This window comes from Leptodactylus fuscus, chromosome 7 (assembly GCF_031893055.1).
Source record: "Leptodactylus fuscus isolate aLepFus1 chromosome 7, aLepFus1.hap2, whole genome shotgun sequence".
In the NCBI taxonomy this organism is placed as follows: Eukaryota; Metazoa; Chordata; class Amphibia; order Anura; family Leptodactylidae; genus Leptodactylus; species Leptodactylus fuscus.
In genome coordinates this window covers 125,041,000-125,058,084 of record NC_134271.1, presented here as the reverse complement: position 1 = coordinate 125,058,084, position 17,085 = coordinate 125,041,000, and the positions used below count along the sequence as shown (strand labels likewise).

The following is a 17,085-nucleotide window of genomic DNA, read 5'->3' as shown; positions in this document are numbered from 1 at the left end:
CAATATTCATTACAATGTAAGATCATGAAGACTAAATTTCAATGAATAGTGTCAAGAGATTATCTCGGCAATAATGAAAATAATCTTACAAAGAACTATCTATGCAGAACCAGCAGAAATAAACCTACCTTCTTCTCTTCTTTCACTTTTGGTGGCTTCTTCTTGGTCTTTCTTTCTTCCTGTTCCTGGTCTGATGTGATGGCAGGGTTATCTATGCCAGCCTTCCAAGTGTCAACTGGAGAAAGCAGTGGGTCTTCCTCACTTGGCCTGTGTTTTGGTTTCCGCTTTCTATCTTTTCCAGTGATGGTAAAAGCCTCTTCATCGCTGGCATCTGAATGGGTTCTTCGATACGTGTATGATCTAGTCTTGCTGAATAGAGTTTTTGACCTGTACTTGTATTTTGATGGTCGCCTCTCTCCCTGTCTTGAGTTTCGATCAGTGATCCCATTCTCTTCATCTCCTTGTGCATTGGGGAACAGGTGATGCATTTTATGGATGTGGTTCTGACTATCATCTGGATCTGCATATAAGTCATTAATGAAATCTTTGGACCTCAGTATTGTGTCAACGGGTTCTGCGTAGTTATCTGATGAATCTGCATCTTCGGGATGGACCAACGGGAAACGAGGACTTTGCTTCCTCGGGTTTTTGCTAATGCCAGCTTCAATGGCTCTAACAAGATTTGGGTCTAGCCTATTCACCTTGGACTTATTTCCACCTGGTTTCGGTCTGATTGGCGGAGGCACTTTATGGTTGTGGTCGTGGCAATTTAATGGAGTGCTATGTGTAGGGTATTCATTCCCTTCATTGTCCAAATTACACTTTGGCAACAGCTGCACATCATCCCCTATAGGGCTATAAGGTGGAGGTGCTTCTGTGTCATCTTCTGAATCGGGGTAGCAGCTGTAGGCTGGCGAGTTTCCACGTGGCGAATAAGGAAAAACATCTTCACTTTGTTGACTTGCCTCTCGACGGCTTTCTGCTAAATAGGAATTCTCGATGGAAGTCTTCTTTTCTAGAACGTCGCTGAAAAACGGAGTGAAGACCTCTGTCTGGCGATGGTACTGAGACAAGGAATATAAAGCTGTGAATTTTGCGGAAATTTCTGTAGCGATGTGCTCTCCTTCAGTCATCAGCTCTTTGATGGCTTCGTTCTCAAAGAAGTCTGCTTGGCTGTCGGTGACCGCGACTAGTTGAACAGGAATTGTGTCCTGAATTTCTGATAGAAAAGCACGCAGCATTCCCATGGATGCTTTTCGCTTGGCTGAATAAATAAGAATGTACCCATGAACCAGTTCATCTTTTCGAACTCCAATGGAGGAGTGGTAGGATAGAATGGTTATCTGTATCCTCCTCCGTTTTTCACCAATTATTTTATCCAGCATTAGAGAATTATTTTGGCCTGGCTGAGCAGCACTGCAAGTACGGGACTCCAAAAAGGGGGAAAGAATAAGATCCACACTGAAAGGGTCCCCGCACATGGCACACATTACAATTCTTAGATCGGCTTCTGAAAGGTCTTTAATAGCGGGGACGGGACTGGCAATATCAGAGTTGTGCTTGACAGATTCGAGCACTCCCCTAAGAGCTTGCTTGATTTGGGCCTCATTAAATTTACGGGGATAAGTGCCAGCTGGCACATCCACAAAAGGACATTGGAGCTTATTTGCCAATTGCTGCCCTTGGTGCCTTAAAATGGGCATGTTTTTGCTAACACTTTCTCTCTGGTTAGCCAAAATTAATGTAAATGGAAGGCTTGCAATATCCTTATCTCTTCTTGCCTGAGCTTCACATCTAATTTTCCCTATACAGTCACCTATAAAATTAAGTGACTCGATTGAGCTAAACACACAAAAACAACCATGTGGTTTAAACCCAGGAGTCCAAAATTGGCTGAAAACATATGGAGAATTGGCATCCACTGCTCTTAAGTCTAACTCGTAGATCTTTCCATCCAACGCAAACTCATCATCTGTTGACTGGGTCCTTATCTCGTTGGCCATCTCTTGCGGAAGGTTGTCTTTTCCGAGAATGAGAAGGTTTACCTTGTCAAGGTTGGTTCCGTCTTGGTACAAATTCAAGCGGCTAAGACTGGACTGTAATAGACTGTTGGCAAGTACCTGTTCCACTTTTATGTCCATACAACTTTGGACGCTAAGACAAGTTTCCTTCGTTGGATGATAAACAAATCCTATGTGCTTGAGAAGAAGAGATTCTCTGTCCGTTGCAAGCTTCTGTAAAGCTTTGTATCTCGGTTCTTCTCCAAGAACGGCATTGATCTCTGTCATTTTATCAGTGCTTGGGGTAGCGTTAAGATCTAGGTCATAGAATAGCTCGGAGTGCTCAAAAAGCATCTCCTGAAATTCTTCTTTGGCTTTTTCGATGATCTCTTGCTGGTGCTTACGGTATACCTCAAATCGATCACCCTCATTGATAAATTTATACGCCTCGTCCTCCAAAACAAAACACATGACTTCTTCCCAAGGTTGACCAGGCGAAATGAATGGAATCTTTTCAAGGGTCTTTTTGAACTTGGCTTTCATTTCCAATCTCCTCTTCTCGGAAACCAGATGCTGAACATGGCTTTGATAGACTTTCTCAGCGTCTAATGTGCAGAGCAGATCGAAAGGGACCCGTCGGTCGTTGACTTTATCAATATGATCTGACTGGTCCCATGGAGTCTTTTCCAGCATTACAAACCATAGGCTGAATTCGGGCTTTTTCTCTAACACCTGAAGAGCGTCTGTCCAACTTAGGGATTCGACCTCTTCAAGCTTTGGCAGTAACGTATTGAGTGCTCTTGGTAGTGTTTTAAGGTATTCCTCCTTTCTTTTTCTAATGTGCTCCTGTTTGAGCTGTTCTATGTGTTTCGAGAATGTATTTTTAGCCTTCAGTGTTCCCTCTAAATTTATATAATTCTCATAATCGGAGTGGTTTTTTAACTTATTACTGACGGTTTTCCAAGTCGCATGGTAGTCACGCACAGTTTGTACAATAAGCTTCTCGAACTTATCAGTAGCAGACGCGACAATCTGTCGATGTGTTTTGAAAGCCTCGAGGTAAGGGATAATCTTGGGTTTACCTCTGGTTTTGTCCAACATTTGAACTAGTGCTGTGAAACATGTATCGACATTGACATTGTTTCTGGCTGAGGTTTCTACGACAAGTAAATTTTTCTTATTCGAGGCAAAACCTTGGACTTCTCTTAAATAGTGGTCAACACACTCATCGCACTTGGTCGCTGCAATGATAATGGGCTTCTTTGCTTTTGCTACTTGCGCATAGAGGTTATTGACGAACTTTAACTGGTCATCAAACTTTCGATTGCATCCTTGGCTAACGTCAATGCATAGAACAAAACCGTCTATAGTCAGCTTTCCTTCGGGCATTTGCTTTTGCTCAAAGTCCTGCTCCAGGCCAAGCTGGTCCGTGCAAATGTACATTAATTTCTCAGCTGACTGAATCTTTGAAGCTGCAGCTCTCTTTATATAGGGCTGAAGGTTAGTACTCCGATGTGGAAGGAAAGTCTGATCATCTATGAACTCTGTCTGTTCAATAATATGATGCTTGCAGTCAACCCCATCCTCCCCGACCTGCGTTACGTCACCCCAATACAGAAAGTGGTCATTGTTGACAACACGGCCACCAAAGTCAATTGTGCTAAGGACAGAGGTGTGTTCATGATAATATTCATCAGCTTTTGAGCGGACATATCTGTTACATAAACACGATTTTCCAACACCGCAGTTGCCTTTATCCTTTTCGGTTCCGGACAATCCTACCACGCTGATGGTATACGAAGGGGGGCGCGGCTCCTTATTCTTTGCCATCATCACTCCCCTCTCATCCTTTTCAGCACGTCTAGATAGCAGGGCATACTTTTCATTCTTAATTTCCACGTGAGGTCTTCAGATTTTGTCAAAAACAGGGACGAGGTGCTTAACTTTTTCTTCTCATGTTCTCCAACACGATGTATTTTCAAACATGATAGTACTCGGTGTTTCTGTAGAGGCAAAGCACAAACATATTACAATTGGGATCTGCTTTTTATCACCAATCTGTAGAATAGTTAAAGAACAAGTAGAATATTCAAGACATTACAGAACAAGGCATAAAACCAAAAACAGACACTACTAGAAATGTAAAGAAATGACTGCCTTAGGCCTGGATCACATCTGCGTTCTGCATGGGGATCCTCCGAACGTAATACTGAAGGCACTGACAAGTGGTGAGCAGTGAAAGGACACGGACCCCATAGACTATAATGGGGTCCGTGTGTTTTCTGTGCGGTCTCCACACGAGTCATGAAGAGAGAAAAGTACTTCATGAACTACTTTCCTCTGTGCACGGAAAACATACAGACCCCATTATAGTCTATAGGGTCCGTGTGCTTTCAGTGCTCAGCACTGGTCAATGAGTTTGTTATTCCGTTCGGGGGGGGGGGGTGTCCCATGTGAACTCCCCAAACGGAATACAGAATGCAGATGTGAACCAGGCCCTAGTTTAGTACATGTAGCCGCTGATCTCTCGCAATGTCTGCCTGAGATCTGCTTTCCCTTTCAAAACAATGGACACCCCAACAGAGCCAGTTATAATCAATGGAGTCTGTTGGTCTCCATATGCCTATCCATTGTTCTGGTCCTACCTTGGACCACAACGGTCCGCCAACGCTAATGCGAACTTGGCATAAGCCGCTGTTAAAGATACTGAAATACACCTCTGGAAATGTGTTTTTTTCTACTCTGAGAATAAACAGATTGAGCATATTGAAATAAAACAGCCCGATCCTACTTTCTGCTGACATTTGGGGAAAACTGGGGCACCCCTATACACATTAGATGATTGGTCAGTCCCACCAAAATTGACAGATATGGCTGTCATTAATGTAACCTGTATGGGCAGTTTAAGAGATGATCGGGGTGTTTCTGAGCCCAGTATCGGTGGTGTAAGCAAGCAAATAACTACCATATACAGCACTTGCTTAGAGCTGTGGATGATGCCTGATAATGGAAATCAAATCCTTTGCCCGCTCTACAAAGATGTACGAAATAAAGAAGATTAACAAGGAAAATTCTTCTGTATTAAAGTGCCAAATTGCATCCGTCTGGAAGTGTTAACGTTTTGGGAGAAGCTGTGGCCTGGCTAGAAATGAGGAACACGCTGCAGACAATTTGCTCTTTAGTGTAAGATTGAGGCTCCGGCCCAGCAGGGACAGCTCTGCATTAATACAAATTTTTGACAAGCTGCTCAACGCTCATCACTATGCAGATTAAAATATTTCAGGTGCAGCGAGGGGTGTCCCAGAAAACAAAGTCACGTTCATGGGAAAACTGAAAAGGTTAAACCAAATGCCTCACTATATTCGGATCATGGTCATAAGGGCATAACATAGTCCCAATGCCATTTTGTATTGCCATCCCTAATGACTAAACCTTAAAAGTGGGTGACAAACACAATGGGAACGTGTCACCAAAAAAGGGTGACTTTTTTTCCCTACATTTCCCTGACTTACTGTTTAAAGGGATCCTATCATTAAAACTCAATTTTTTGTTCCTAACACATAGGAATAGCCTTTAGAAAGGCTATTCTTCTCCTACCTTTAGATGTCTTCTCCGCGCCGCCGTTCCGTAGAAATCCCGGTTTTCACCAATATGCAAATGAGTTTTCGCAGCACTGAGGGCGGTCCTCAGCGCTCAAACAGCACTGGGGGCATCTCCAATGCTGCGAGAGAACTCTCCAGCGCCGCCTCCATCTTCTTCAGGAACGGGCTCTCTTCGTGTCTTCTTCCGGCGGTGGCTTCAAACTTCTAGGCCACGGGCAGCTGATTGCGCATGCCCACAGGCCACAAGAAAATGGTCGCTTATAATACTGTGTAAGCGGCCATTTTCTTGCGGCCGGCAAGCATGCGCAGTTGGCTTTGCCCTAGGCCTACAAGTTTGAAGCCACCGCCGGAAGACGACACGAAGAGAGCCCGTTCCTGAAGAAGATGGAGGCGGCGTTGGAGAGTTCTCTCGCAACATTGGAGACGCCCCCAGTGCTGTTTGAGCGCTGGGGCCCACCCCCAGTGGTGCGAAAGAACTCATTTGCATACCGACAAAAACAGGAATTTCTACTGAACGGCGGCGCGGAGAAGACATCTAAAGGTAGGAGAAGAATAGCCTTTTTTAAGGCTATTCCTATGTGTTAGGGACAAAAAAATTAAGTTTTAATGATAGGATCCCTTTAAAAATGTACTATACCCAGCAATTTTCACTGTGGCCAGTAAGCCTAATAGACTGAGACTAGAAAATCCTGTGGGGTTCTCTTTGAGGTGTAAATGAGGTGCCTGCTGCAGACAGTCTTACAACGGAAGGGAATACTTCTATAGATGACATAACATAACACCCATCTTTACATCCACTACGGATAATAGATGTCACTTATATAATCCCCCTCCCTGCACACATCATGCCTAGAAATCTCCCAAAGACCTCAGTGAGTCTGCTATATGGCCATGACTATGCTGTAAATCATATCACTAAATGCTGTTAACAGAGCAAAGGAGAAGCCTAGACAAGATGACAGCCATAATAATCAAGTAAAGATTTTTTTTTTTTTTTTTTTTTTTATTTTGAGTCTATTTAAAAATAAAACCAGAGGAAGAAAAAATATAATTTTATTATATGGTTTTAAATAAATTTATATATATATATATATATATATATATATATATATATATATATTTTATTTATTTCAATTCCTTTAGGAGTCCAGTGGGCGGTCCTACTATACAGGAAAATCTATCAATTACCGATAGCAATCCAATGGGTTGCCCTAAATCCAGAATGAGCAGGAGTTTCTATTGAAACAAGACAAGTTATACGCAATCTTTTCCCACAAAGCTATATATCAATCTGTTTTCTAACCTACATACATAAATGTGGAGATTCGCCATATACAAATCCATTTCTATTAGATAAATAATGAGCACCAGGATTATTAGGTGCACTGACTAATGGCTGCTATAAAGTACACAGGATTTCTGTGAAGTGCTCCTGGGTAATCCAATATGTATCTATCGAATATAAAGGAATTACACAAGTAAATGAAATAATCCTGAAGAAGTCTAGACAAAGTAAAGCGTGACTAATCAGTCTAAGATTCTAATGAGGTAAATTAATTAACCTCTTAATCTTTACAGACAAATACGATTAGGAGTCTGAAAATAGAAATATCACCTGTTACTTCATTGTGCGTTCTCACATAATGAGATTAGGTCTGTGGCGATCAATGTGGGGTCTCAAATGTGGCCCTGGACTCCATCAATGTCTATACATCAAATTTAGGCAAAACCGGATAAAAACAAATACGATATTTCATCTTTTTTGTACAGCTATATTTGCACCCAATATAGATTTTAAAAAAAATTTACATACCGTATATACTCAAGTATAAGCCGACCCGAATATAAGCCGAGGCCCCTAATTTTACCACAAAAAACTGGGAAAACTTATTGACTCGAGTATAAGCCGAGGGGGGGAAATGCAGCAGATACTGGAAAATTTCAAAAATTAAAATGGTCGGAGTTTTTGGGTGCAGTAGATGCTGGGGAAGGGGAGGGGTTTTTTGGTTGTCTGTCTGCCCCTTCCCTGAGCTTGAGGACTGTTTTTTGCCCCCACTTGGAATTCAGTCTGGCTGAATATAGGGGATCTGCAGTGCTCCAATTAACCCCTTCCCGACGGAACAGGAGCACTGCAGATCCCCTATATTCAGTAGACCGGGCACTGTCAGACACAGGGATACCTAATGTGTATGTGTTTCACAGTCATTTTCTACTTTTACATGTATTCTAGGGAAAGGAGGGATTTACAACTTTAATTTTTTTAAAGCTTTATTTTTTTCCACTATTTTATGGGAGATTCTATACATTGATATTGTGGCTGGTCTGGGTACCTTACATGGTGGGACTAAGATCATCCTCACCGCGCATGCGCATCTTACTGAATGAGTGATGACGTTGGTCACATTATGGCAGTGCTATTATATTGAGGTTATCATACGGACAATGTACATGAAGAAGAGGAAGAAGCAGTGGTATTATGTGACCATGGCTAGAATGTGGGCTCAGAGGACGCAATGGCCGTGAAAGTCTTACAGTGGTGTTAATAAAACACTGTATGGATAAAGTGAATCTAACATTGTAAATAGGCTTTATGTTTTCTTAGGGATTTTTTTTTATTTTTTTTTTTACGGTATCCTTACACGGGGCTGTGTATATCTACTGCTTTATGGACCGGGCTCCGCTATTCCGATACCTACTTTAGAAGCGCGCCGCCTCATTTGCATACCAGCTGCTATCAGCCAGCGATTAACCCATTCACCACCGCTACCGTGCGATTAAGCCTGATGGACTTCTTCAAGCGAGCCTGCAAGGTGCCTGTAAGGTTTCTATTTGGCTTTTTGGGCTTGAACAATGCACTTGCTGCTGTTGGGTCTTAGGAAGGCAGGAGAAATCTGCAGAGCGGCCACAAAAGGGGCTATTCTTTCCACTTGGCAGTTCACACAGACTACTCAAATGACCTTACAGACTGCAATTCACCAGCTTTGTGCGGGTATAATCGGTGCAATGTGATGTAATTCCTCGGCCATAAGTTCGGGGAATAAAAACCTGCCTTGTGCCGGGCAGAAATGCAAACTTTACCTATGCGGACTGCTCTATGACTTCTGATGGATCCATTTGGTACAGTGCTGCATGCTGCACAATTTTTCCCTACAACATAAAGGCATTTCCTAAGGTGTATGTAACCTAAAGACGATACTGAATTCAAAAAGATTTGCACCCGTTCTATGTTTTCCGCCCTTCCTGCTTTTGGTGCACAATAACTAGTATAAAATACTAACATGTGAATAAGGCTGCAAATGTGCACAGGGACAGAAAACTAAACTGCTTAATTTTGGAAAATAAAGTTTAGGATCCCTATGAAAGGGGGAAAACACAAAGTAATAAAGTCTATGCAGCCGCGTAGTCAGTGATGCCTGTCTGAGGTCCGACTGGAAAGGAATTTCACATTTTCATGCCAGGTAAGAAAAAAATTCCAGAGTACATAAATGTGTGAAAACTAAGCCGGGGTGAGGTCAGACATCACGCTAGGCATATTCCCACAACCAAAATATGACCACATTGAGTTATGGGCGCCCCATGTATCATTGGGGATTCAATGTGCATGTTCGAGAAGGGCCTGGACGCCTTTCTGGAACAGAAAGAATATTACAAGTTTTCGGCATTAGTAAGGACGAATCGATAAGGGGTCTTATACGGAGTGCTGGATTAGGAGTCGGAGGAATTTTGTTCCCCATATATGGGGTAATTGGTATAAGCCTCATGGGGTTTGATTTTTGGCCAAGAACACCGTAGGGTATAGGTTGGACTTGATGGACCCGTGTCTTCATACAATCTCATCTACTATGTGGACAAGGAGGACTTATTATAGAAGACACTGGTTCCCGAGACCCAATGTGTCGTAACAAAATTAAGCATCCGTTTCCACAACCCAAATATAATTTTTAGAAGAAAATCTCAAACATGAAATGCAGAGGTGTCAGATTTTATTTTGAGTTCCTTAGAAGAGAATAAGAAAGAGATTGTCAGCATCATATTCCTGGCAGTAATGGCTTCTTGAGGAATGGTGCCCGCTCCTGGAAAGCTCTCGCTGACTATATATAAGCAGGTGTCTCGTCACCCCAGCCATCGGTATAGACAAGTCTTATATTGGAAGATGGTCTTCACCTTCTTAATGTCAAATAGTCTGCGTATGGTCCCCTAATTTTACCATGAATAAAAACATACATCAGTGTTGGGCGGTGTTCACACGTAGGAGTGCAATGCTGATTTGGGGATATGGCTCCATGCAGGATTTGTATATTTAAGATAAGATTTGATCCAGTCCTTGGCCCTAAATATACAACTTCCCTACAAACCCATAAAATACAGCTACATTTATACGTGATGCTAAATTCCCTATGTAGACAGTTGTCACATGTATGTGAATGCAGCAATAAAAGGGACCGTTCACCACCACCTCTTTATGTCCTTCAGCAGATGCTATTCGAGATTCCAGCACAGTTGGAATTTTCCCTGTAGCCTCCACCATTCCTGAGCTATCAGTGCAGTTAATTTTGGTACCTAAATAGGCTACCTACTGTCATGTGGGCAGTCTACGCCTGTCTGCTCCAGCCTAGCACAGCCCACCTGACAACAGCAAGCCTTTTTAGCATACTGGGCACTGAAAATACACTGATTGCTCAGGAATTGGTGAGGGCTAGAGGAAAAATTCCAAATGTGCTGGAACTAGTGGAGCAGAGCATATTGAAGGATGCAAAGAGTTGGAGATGATGGAGGTGGCTAAAGCTCCTCTTTAAAAAGGTATTCCAATGCAAAATGCTAATCACCGAGATCAACCCCATTGACAAAATGGAGGACCCTTTTCCCCTGCTTAGTAAGGGCCACTGAATGAAGCAGAAGGGTGCATGCTCAGCTACTGCCCACCAGATGTGTCTATATAAATAAAGCTGATCCTCCTGATGAAGTGTATATATTGCAAAAAAGTTCCTCCCCACAAAATCTCTTTAAATAGTTCAATAAAACCCCGACATAAACAGAAGGTATAACTTGCCATAGTATACAAGCGTTATAAACACGCTACATCTCTCTGCCGGGGCTGTCATACAGCAGACATTTATGGCATTTGATGGACTCCAATGGTTTCTAACAAGGTGAGGAAGGCTTTTTCGGGATTCAAGAAAAACTGAATAAAGTCTAAGAAAAAAAATTAGCAGGAAGTATTGCTTAATCTAAAAAAGTGTCCTACAAGAACAAAATATGGCAAATGACCAATGCTCTCTCAGACAATCACTGGTATCAATCTCTCCGGGAGTAGCCAGAACCCAAATTTATGGCTAACCAGGGGTTCACATCTGGCTTATCAGTTTTCTGGCTCATTGCTTTGAGACTAGATATGATATCACAATGAGGCCCAGTACCTGCCCCTTTATCTATTCACAGCCCTGTACCTGGCCCTTTATCTATTCACAGCCCAGTACCTGGCCCTTTATCTACCCGCAGCCCAGTACCTGGCCCTTTATCTACCCGCAGCCCAGTACCTGCCCCTTTATCTACCCGCAGCCCAGTACCCGCTCCTTTATGTATCCACAACCCAGGACCTGCCCCTTTATCTACCCGCAGCCCAGTACCTGCCCCTTTACCTATCCACAGCCCAGTACCTGCCCCTTTATCTATTCACAGCCCAGTACCTGCCCCTTTATCTATTCACAGCCCAGTACCTGCCCCTTTATGTATCCACAACCCAGGACCTGCCCCTTTATCTACCCGCAGCCCAGTACCTGCCCCTTTATCTATCCACAGCCTAGTACCTGCCCCTTTATCTATTCACAGCCCAGTACCTGCCCCTTTATCTATCCACAGCCCAGTACCCGCCACTTTTTTCTATCCACAACCCAGGACCTGCCCCTTTATCTATCCACAGCCCAGTACCTGCCCCTTTATCTATCCACAGCTCACTATCTGCCCTTTTATCTATCCACAGCCCAGTACCTGCCCCTTTATCTATCCACAGCCCAGTACCCGCCACTTTTTTCTATCCACAACCCAGGACCTGCCCCTTTATCTATCCACAGCCCAGTACCTGCCCCTTTATGTATCCACAACCCAGTACCTGCCCCTTTATCTATCCACAGCCCAGTACCTGCCCCTTTATCTATCCACAGCCCAGTACCTGCCCCTTTATCTATCCACAGCCCAGTACCCGCCACTTTTATCTATCCACAACCCAGGACCTGCCCCTTTATCTATCCACAGCCCAGTACCTGCCCCTTTATCTATCTACAGCCCAGTACCCGCCCATTTATTTATCCACAGCCCAGTACCCGCCCCTTTATCTATCCACAACCCAGGACCTGCCCCTTTATCTATCCACAGCCCAGTATCTGGCCCTTATCTGAGGAAAAGTCAAGTATTTTCCTTATTAATTAATTCCCAGGGATTATTATTTTATAATGTTTGTTGGGTTCTTTGAACAGAGACTATAAATTATCTGTAACAACCTTATAAAATGGTATCAGCGATCAGATCGCGACGTAGCGCTCCTCCGAACATTACAAAAGGTTATTTAAAAGACGACACCGAATAACTTTATAGGACTATAAAAATTAAAACTGCTGAACTGGGGATTTACGACATCAACCTTTAGGAACAAGGAGAAAATCAATGAACACACAATGATGGTCATTTCTGTACATGACATTGACTACCATTATACACTACATTTACCCCAGCATGTCCGCTGAATACAAGTGCTGTGCAGACAATATCCAGTCCCCCAAAGTCAGTACTGGCTTGGGATACGTGTGGTGATCAGTGGGGTCCCATACAAGCACTGCAGGACTCTTTGGCAGTAAAATAGGGGACTACAAATTGCATAAGTGCCTGATGTGTGGCATCTCACTGGATAGGAAAAAGAAAATGTCATAAATGGGACAACTCTGTTACCGGTTTTTTTGATGACCTATCTTTATGTATCAGATCCCCAGACTCCCAAGGAGACTACCATGCTCAGATGAGAGTCATAACCTCTGCATTGCACTTTGCCGTTTAGCAGCTGCACTTGGTATTGCGGCTTCTCTCCATAAACTAAAATGGAACTGAGCTGCAAACAGGTCACGTAACAAATGAGTGTGACATCATTGAGCTGTGAAGAGGAAGTGGCCATGATGTCATCACTGTTAGGCTAATTGCTCACAACCACGTGGCCATGATTAAAGCAATAGAAGCCACAGAAGACTGGCTGCATAACTGGGACAGGAATAGGACATAGTCATATGCGTGTGCCAAAACAAATGAATAAGTCAGTGTGTGGGAAAAACACAGAGAACTTTGACCTAGGCCATAGTCATCTGCAAGGGGGCTTAGGTTGGGCTCACATCTGTGCCAGAGTCTCCAGTGTGAAAACCCCTGAAAATCGTTAAGACTCCTCTCTACCACTTTCAGTTTGAACACGGCAGATCCCTGACGACCCCATTACAGTCAATGGAGTCTGCCGGTGTCCGGCTGTCACTGCTGTTTTAGCTGTCCGGCTAAATATAAATATATATATATACATATATATATGTATATATATATACACACACACATATTTTCTGCTAATATTATGAATGTGAAAGTTTGTGTTTCTGAATGTTTGTTACTCTTCACGCAAAAACGGCTGAACAGATTTGGACCCTTGATGACGTCATCACAGGTCCTTGAGCCGTCTCCGATAGGATCACGCTATTGTGTGGGCGGAGCAAGATCGGATTGAACAGGACAGTGTGGAAGCTGCTGAGAATGGAGTCTAATGGAAGGTGAGGAGAGAAGAGAACATGCAGGATTTGTGTGGGCAAGAGGGGTATATGGGGTGTAGACATTGTGTGAGTAAGAGGGGGGAATGTGGGGTTCAGGTTCTGATGGGGGGGTGAGAACTATGGCAAATTTCATCCAAATCTGTTCAGCCGTTTATAACACAGAAGCTGCTCAGACACTGACATAAGAAAACCCCTTTCATCCAAATTGCCAGATGTAGCAGAGCTTATGAAGAGATGTAGCACAGCTGGGTATGCGGGCATATGCAGAGATGTAGCAGAGCCAAAACGCCAGAGCAGGTGGATCAACGCCAATCAGCTAAATATAAGTGGATCATCGACGACAACAACATGCAGACGAAGTCGCGAGCAGAGGCTAGTATGTATGTGTGCGTGTACATACATATATATATATATATATATATATATATATATATATATAAATATATATATATATATATTTATCATATCATTGCCTACTCTTACCTCATTTGTAATAAAGATTAGGCAAATACTTTATTCTAGATTTTTGTACCGCTACTCCGGATCCGATTTGACTTCCAACAAAAAAATTACAGACACCAGGAGCAAATTTCTAGAACCTTGGTTTTTCAAATCCAAAAATCTGATGTGGCCACCCCCTTGGACAGACTATACGAGCCAGCTGGTGGGTACAAGAAGTGGTATTAAACCATCAATCTCAGATCTGGATCTCGAGGTCTTCTGCCGTTGTGACTGCACAGATAGATGTCAGTATATCTGCCAGCTCCACCGGCCTTCATCATTTCCTCTGCCTCACATCTTAGGTTAGACTATCAATTAAAATGCTGACAGCCTGGCCTACAAAGCGTACAGCGCATGTCTGGAATCTGAATCACACAAACAAGGCTAACATTATGTCCATGCAGTCTGGCTCCTGATGAATTCCTGGTGTCTGCCTAGCATGCTAAACAGGAAAATGGTCACCATCAGTGAGATTGTAGACGCATCTGTCATACAAGCAGCCCTGCTCCAACACGGGGTTAATGAGCTAAGGAGTTTTAGCCTTTGTAATATCTTCATTTTTATGGAAAACACACATTGCCTGTTTATTTGCTGGATTGTTTACGCTAAGGCCGTCTACTCACATGTGTCACTTTTTGCAGGGGAAAAAAATAAAAAAAAAGCATGTGTGAACACCGCCTGACAAAACAGCCTGTTTTAACTATAATCTATTTACTGGATTTAGCAGACTGGTCTAAAATTATCCAGGCACATAAACATAAGGATTACCACCACGCATCCTACAATTTTCAATTTACAGCAGTATGTTATAGAAGCTCAGATATATCCACAGGGTAAGTCATTAAAGTGACAGTCCAGATGTCAACATCAACGTAATCTGCAAGTCTATACCTATATGGGGTGCTTACCTGACATTTATTTTCGGGAGCTTACTATTTGGTGGATTTTTTTAGGTCACCTTCATTAGGGAGAGCTGTGATCGGTGCCAACACGGAGCAGGAAGTAGTCTGAAACGCACTTCCTGTCACATGACTGCCTACCAGGAAGCCTGTGCATGGACGGTAGATTTCTTTCTATAGATTGAGGATACTAGGATCTTTTGAGGAGAATTGTTTTTAGCCAGCTACTCAAGTGTAGGGAATAGAGATGAGCGAACACTATTCGAAACAGCCGTTTTGAATGGAACGCTCCCATAGAAATGAATGGAAGCGGCCGGCCACTTAACCCCCTGCGTGCCAGCTACGTATATTCATTTCTATGGGAGCGTGCTATTCCAAACGGCTATTTCGAATAGTGTTCGCTCATCTCTAGTAGGGAACTTTCTAGAAAGAGCCAGAGAGAACCATATATATATATATATATATATATATATATATATATATATATATACACCTTTAAGACTTTTGAACCTGTGGCAAAGGGTGTACACAGGGGTTGGGCAGGAATCAAAACCACGGCCGTTTCATTTTCTCAGGAAGTGACATCATGTCTGTTGGTCTCATAATGTTATATCTCCATCCCATTAAAATGAATGGGACTGGGATGGAGAATGGCCATGTGACCAAAGAACTTGATACCACTGGACCCCAATTATACCCATGACACCCAATGGACCCCATTATAGTCCCATTGAGCTTTGTTCATATTTGCGGTTATAGCGCCTCTTTTGTCCGTTGTTCTGGACCTCCGAGAGACCAAGACCAGTGTCAACCTAGCACAATGGGTATGGGAGTGCCCCGACTTTCTCCCAGTAGCAGATGTCAGGAGAAAAAAAAAAAGGTGCATCCAGTTGGGTTTCAATATGCCCAATCCTTTTTTTCTTGCGGGATACCTAATCACCTCTTCCTATTGCGTATGAGGGCTTGGTGGAAGTAAAAAAAAAAACTGTAGGACTCTGTCTCAAAAAATTGCATTTTTCAGTGCAAAACATGACCTTCACTTTGCATAAAACTTTCCACTACCTGCAATCTGTTAAACAATAACCAAAATTATCAAGAAAGAAAACAATCAAATTCATTAAACAAGTAGGAGCATAATAAGAGCCTTATTAGATCTATGACACCAGATCATGGGGTGGCCGTGAACCCAATGACCTACATCCTAACTGGATAATCCTACTGCGAATATTCCTAAAGGCTTAAAAGCAAGTGAATGGGGATGTATAAAAACTCAATCATAAACGGCAGATACAATATAGAGAAATTTTTGAACATGCTGCGTTTTTCCTATCCGTGGGATTCCCCGTTGGATCTTACAATGGATTACGCTTTTCAATGCTATGGTTCAGTACATGACGGCAGAAAATGTCAGGACTTCCTAAAGTTCTCAATTCTCCTCTTGTCTTGGCTGTGCACTTACGATTTCCAGTTATTCCATGCCCCCCAGCTATAGAGGAAGTGCTTGAACGAAGCATTTACAGCCAATGTATACGTGCAGACTGATCGATGACAGATGAAGATTAGGGGGAACAAAAATGGAAACAAGAACCCCGGAAATAAGTATTTATTACTGGTGAATCACATACGACGGCAGCAAAAGTATAATCCAATCCAAAAAGCGAAATTCAACCAAGAAATAACGTCCTATGTATCAAGATAGGTGGGGGACTTAACAAATTCTGCAGAAATCAATAGTACAAGGAAACACAAGTGCCACCAACCAAATGAAGTCTAAGTTTACCAAGACGGACTGCAGATCAGGTATCAAATTACAAACAGAAATGACGTATCAGACTACAAGAAAACATGAAAGTCTATGGAGAGGGAAAGGAAAGGGAAATTAAGATTTCCAATCCAAGCACGGAATTCTTCCTAGATGAAAAGCAGCTTCAGGAATTTGGAGCAGAATTTTTCTGCCTTCCATTCACTTCGGATTCCACCGATAGATTGGGCAGCATGCTTAGTTTTTTCTGATGAAGGGTCTATTCATATGGAGGAAGTTGGTGCTGATTCTGGCATAGAACCCACGTCAGAATTAGTGCTGAGAAAAAAAACTCCCATTGACTTCAATGGGTTCTGTTTTCCACCTGGAACCCATTGAAATCAATGCGAAAAAAGCCTCCCATTGATTTCAATGGGTTCAGCACAGAAAACAGAACCCATTGAAGTCAATGGGAGGCTTTTTTTCCAGTGCTGAATCAGCACCAACTTCATGCGCGTGAATGGACCCAACCATGTGCACTGTCTAAGG

The 17,085-nt window shown here is 42.8% G+C and overlaps 1 protein-coding gene across 2 annotated transcripts in view; it reads right to left on the bottom strand.

Moving 5' to 3' along the window:
- The window catches only part of ARHGAP5 (Rho GTPase activating protein 5), a 61,024-nt gene that overhangs the window by 35,148 nt on the left and 8,791 nt on the right, over positions 1 to 17,085 (bottom strand). For both annotated transcript variants that reach the window (XM_075282959.1, XM_075282960.1), the window contains exon 2: positions 129 to 4,003. In XM_075282959.1, the coding sequence (XP_075139060.1) occupies positions 129 to 3,833 (3,705 nt within the window). In that variant the 5' untranslated portion in view covers positions 3,834 to 4,003. The remainder of the gene's footprint in view (positions 1 to 128; positions 4,004 to 17,085) is intronic.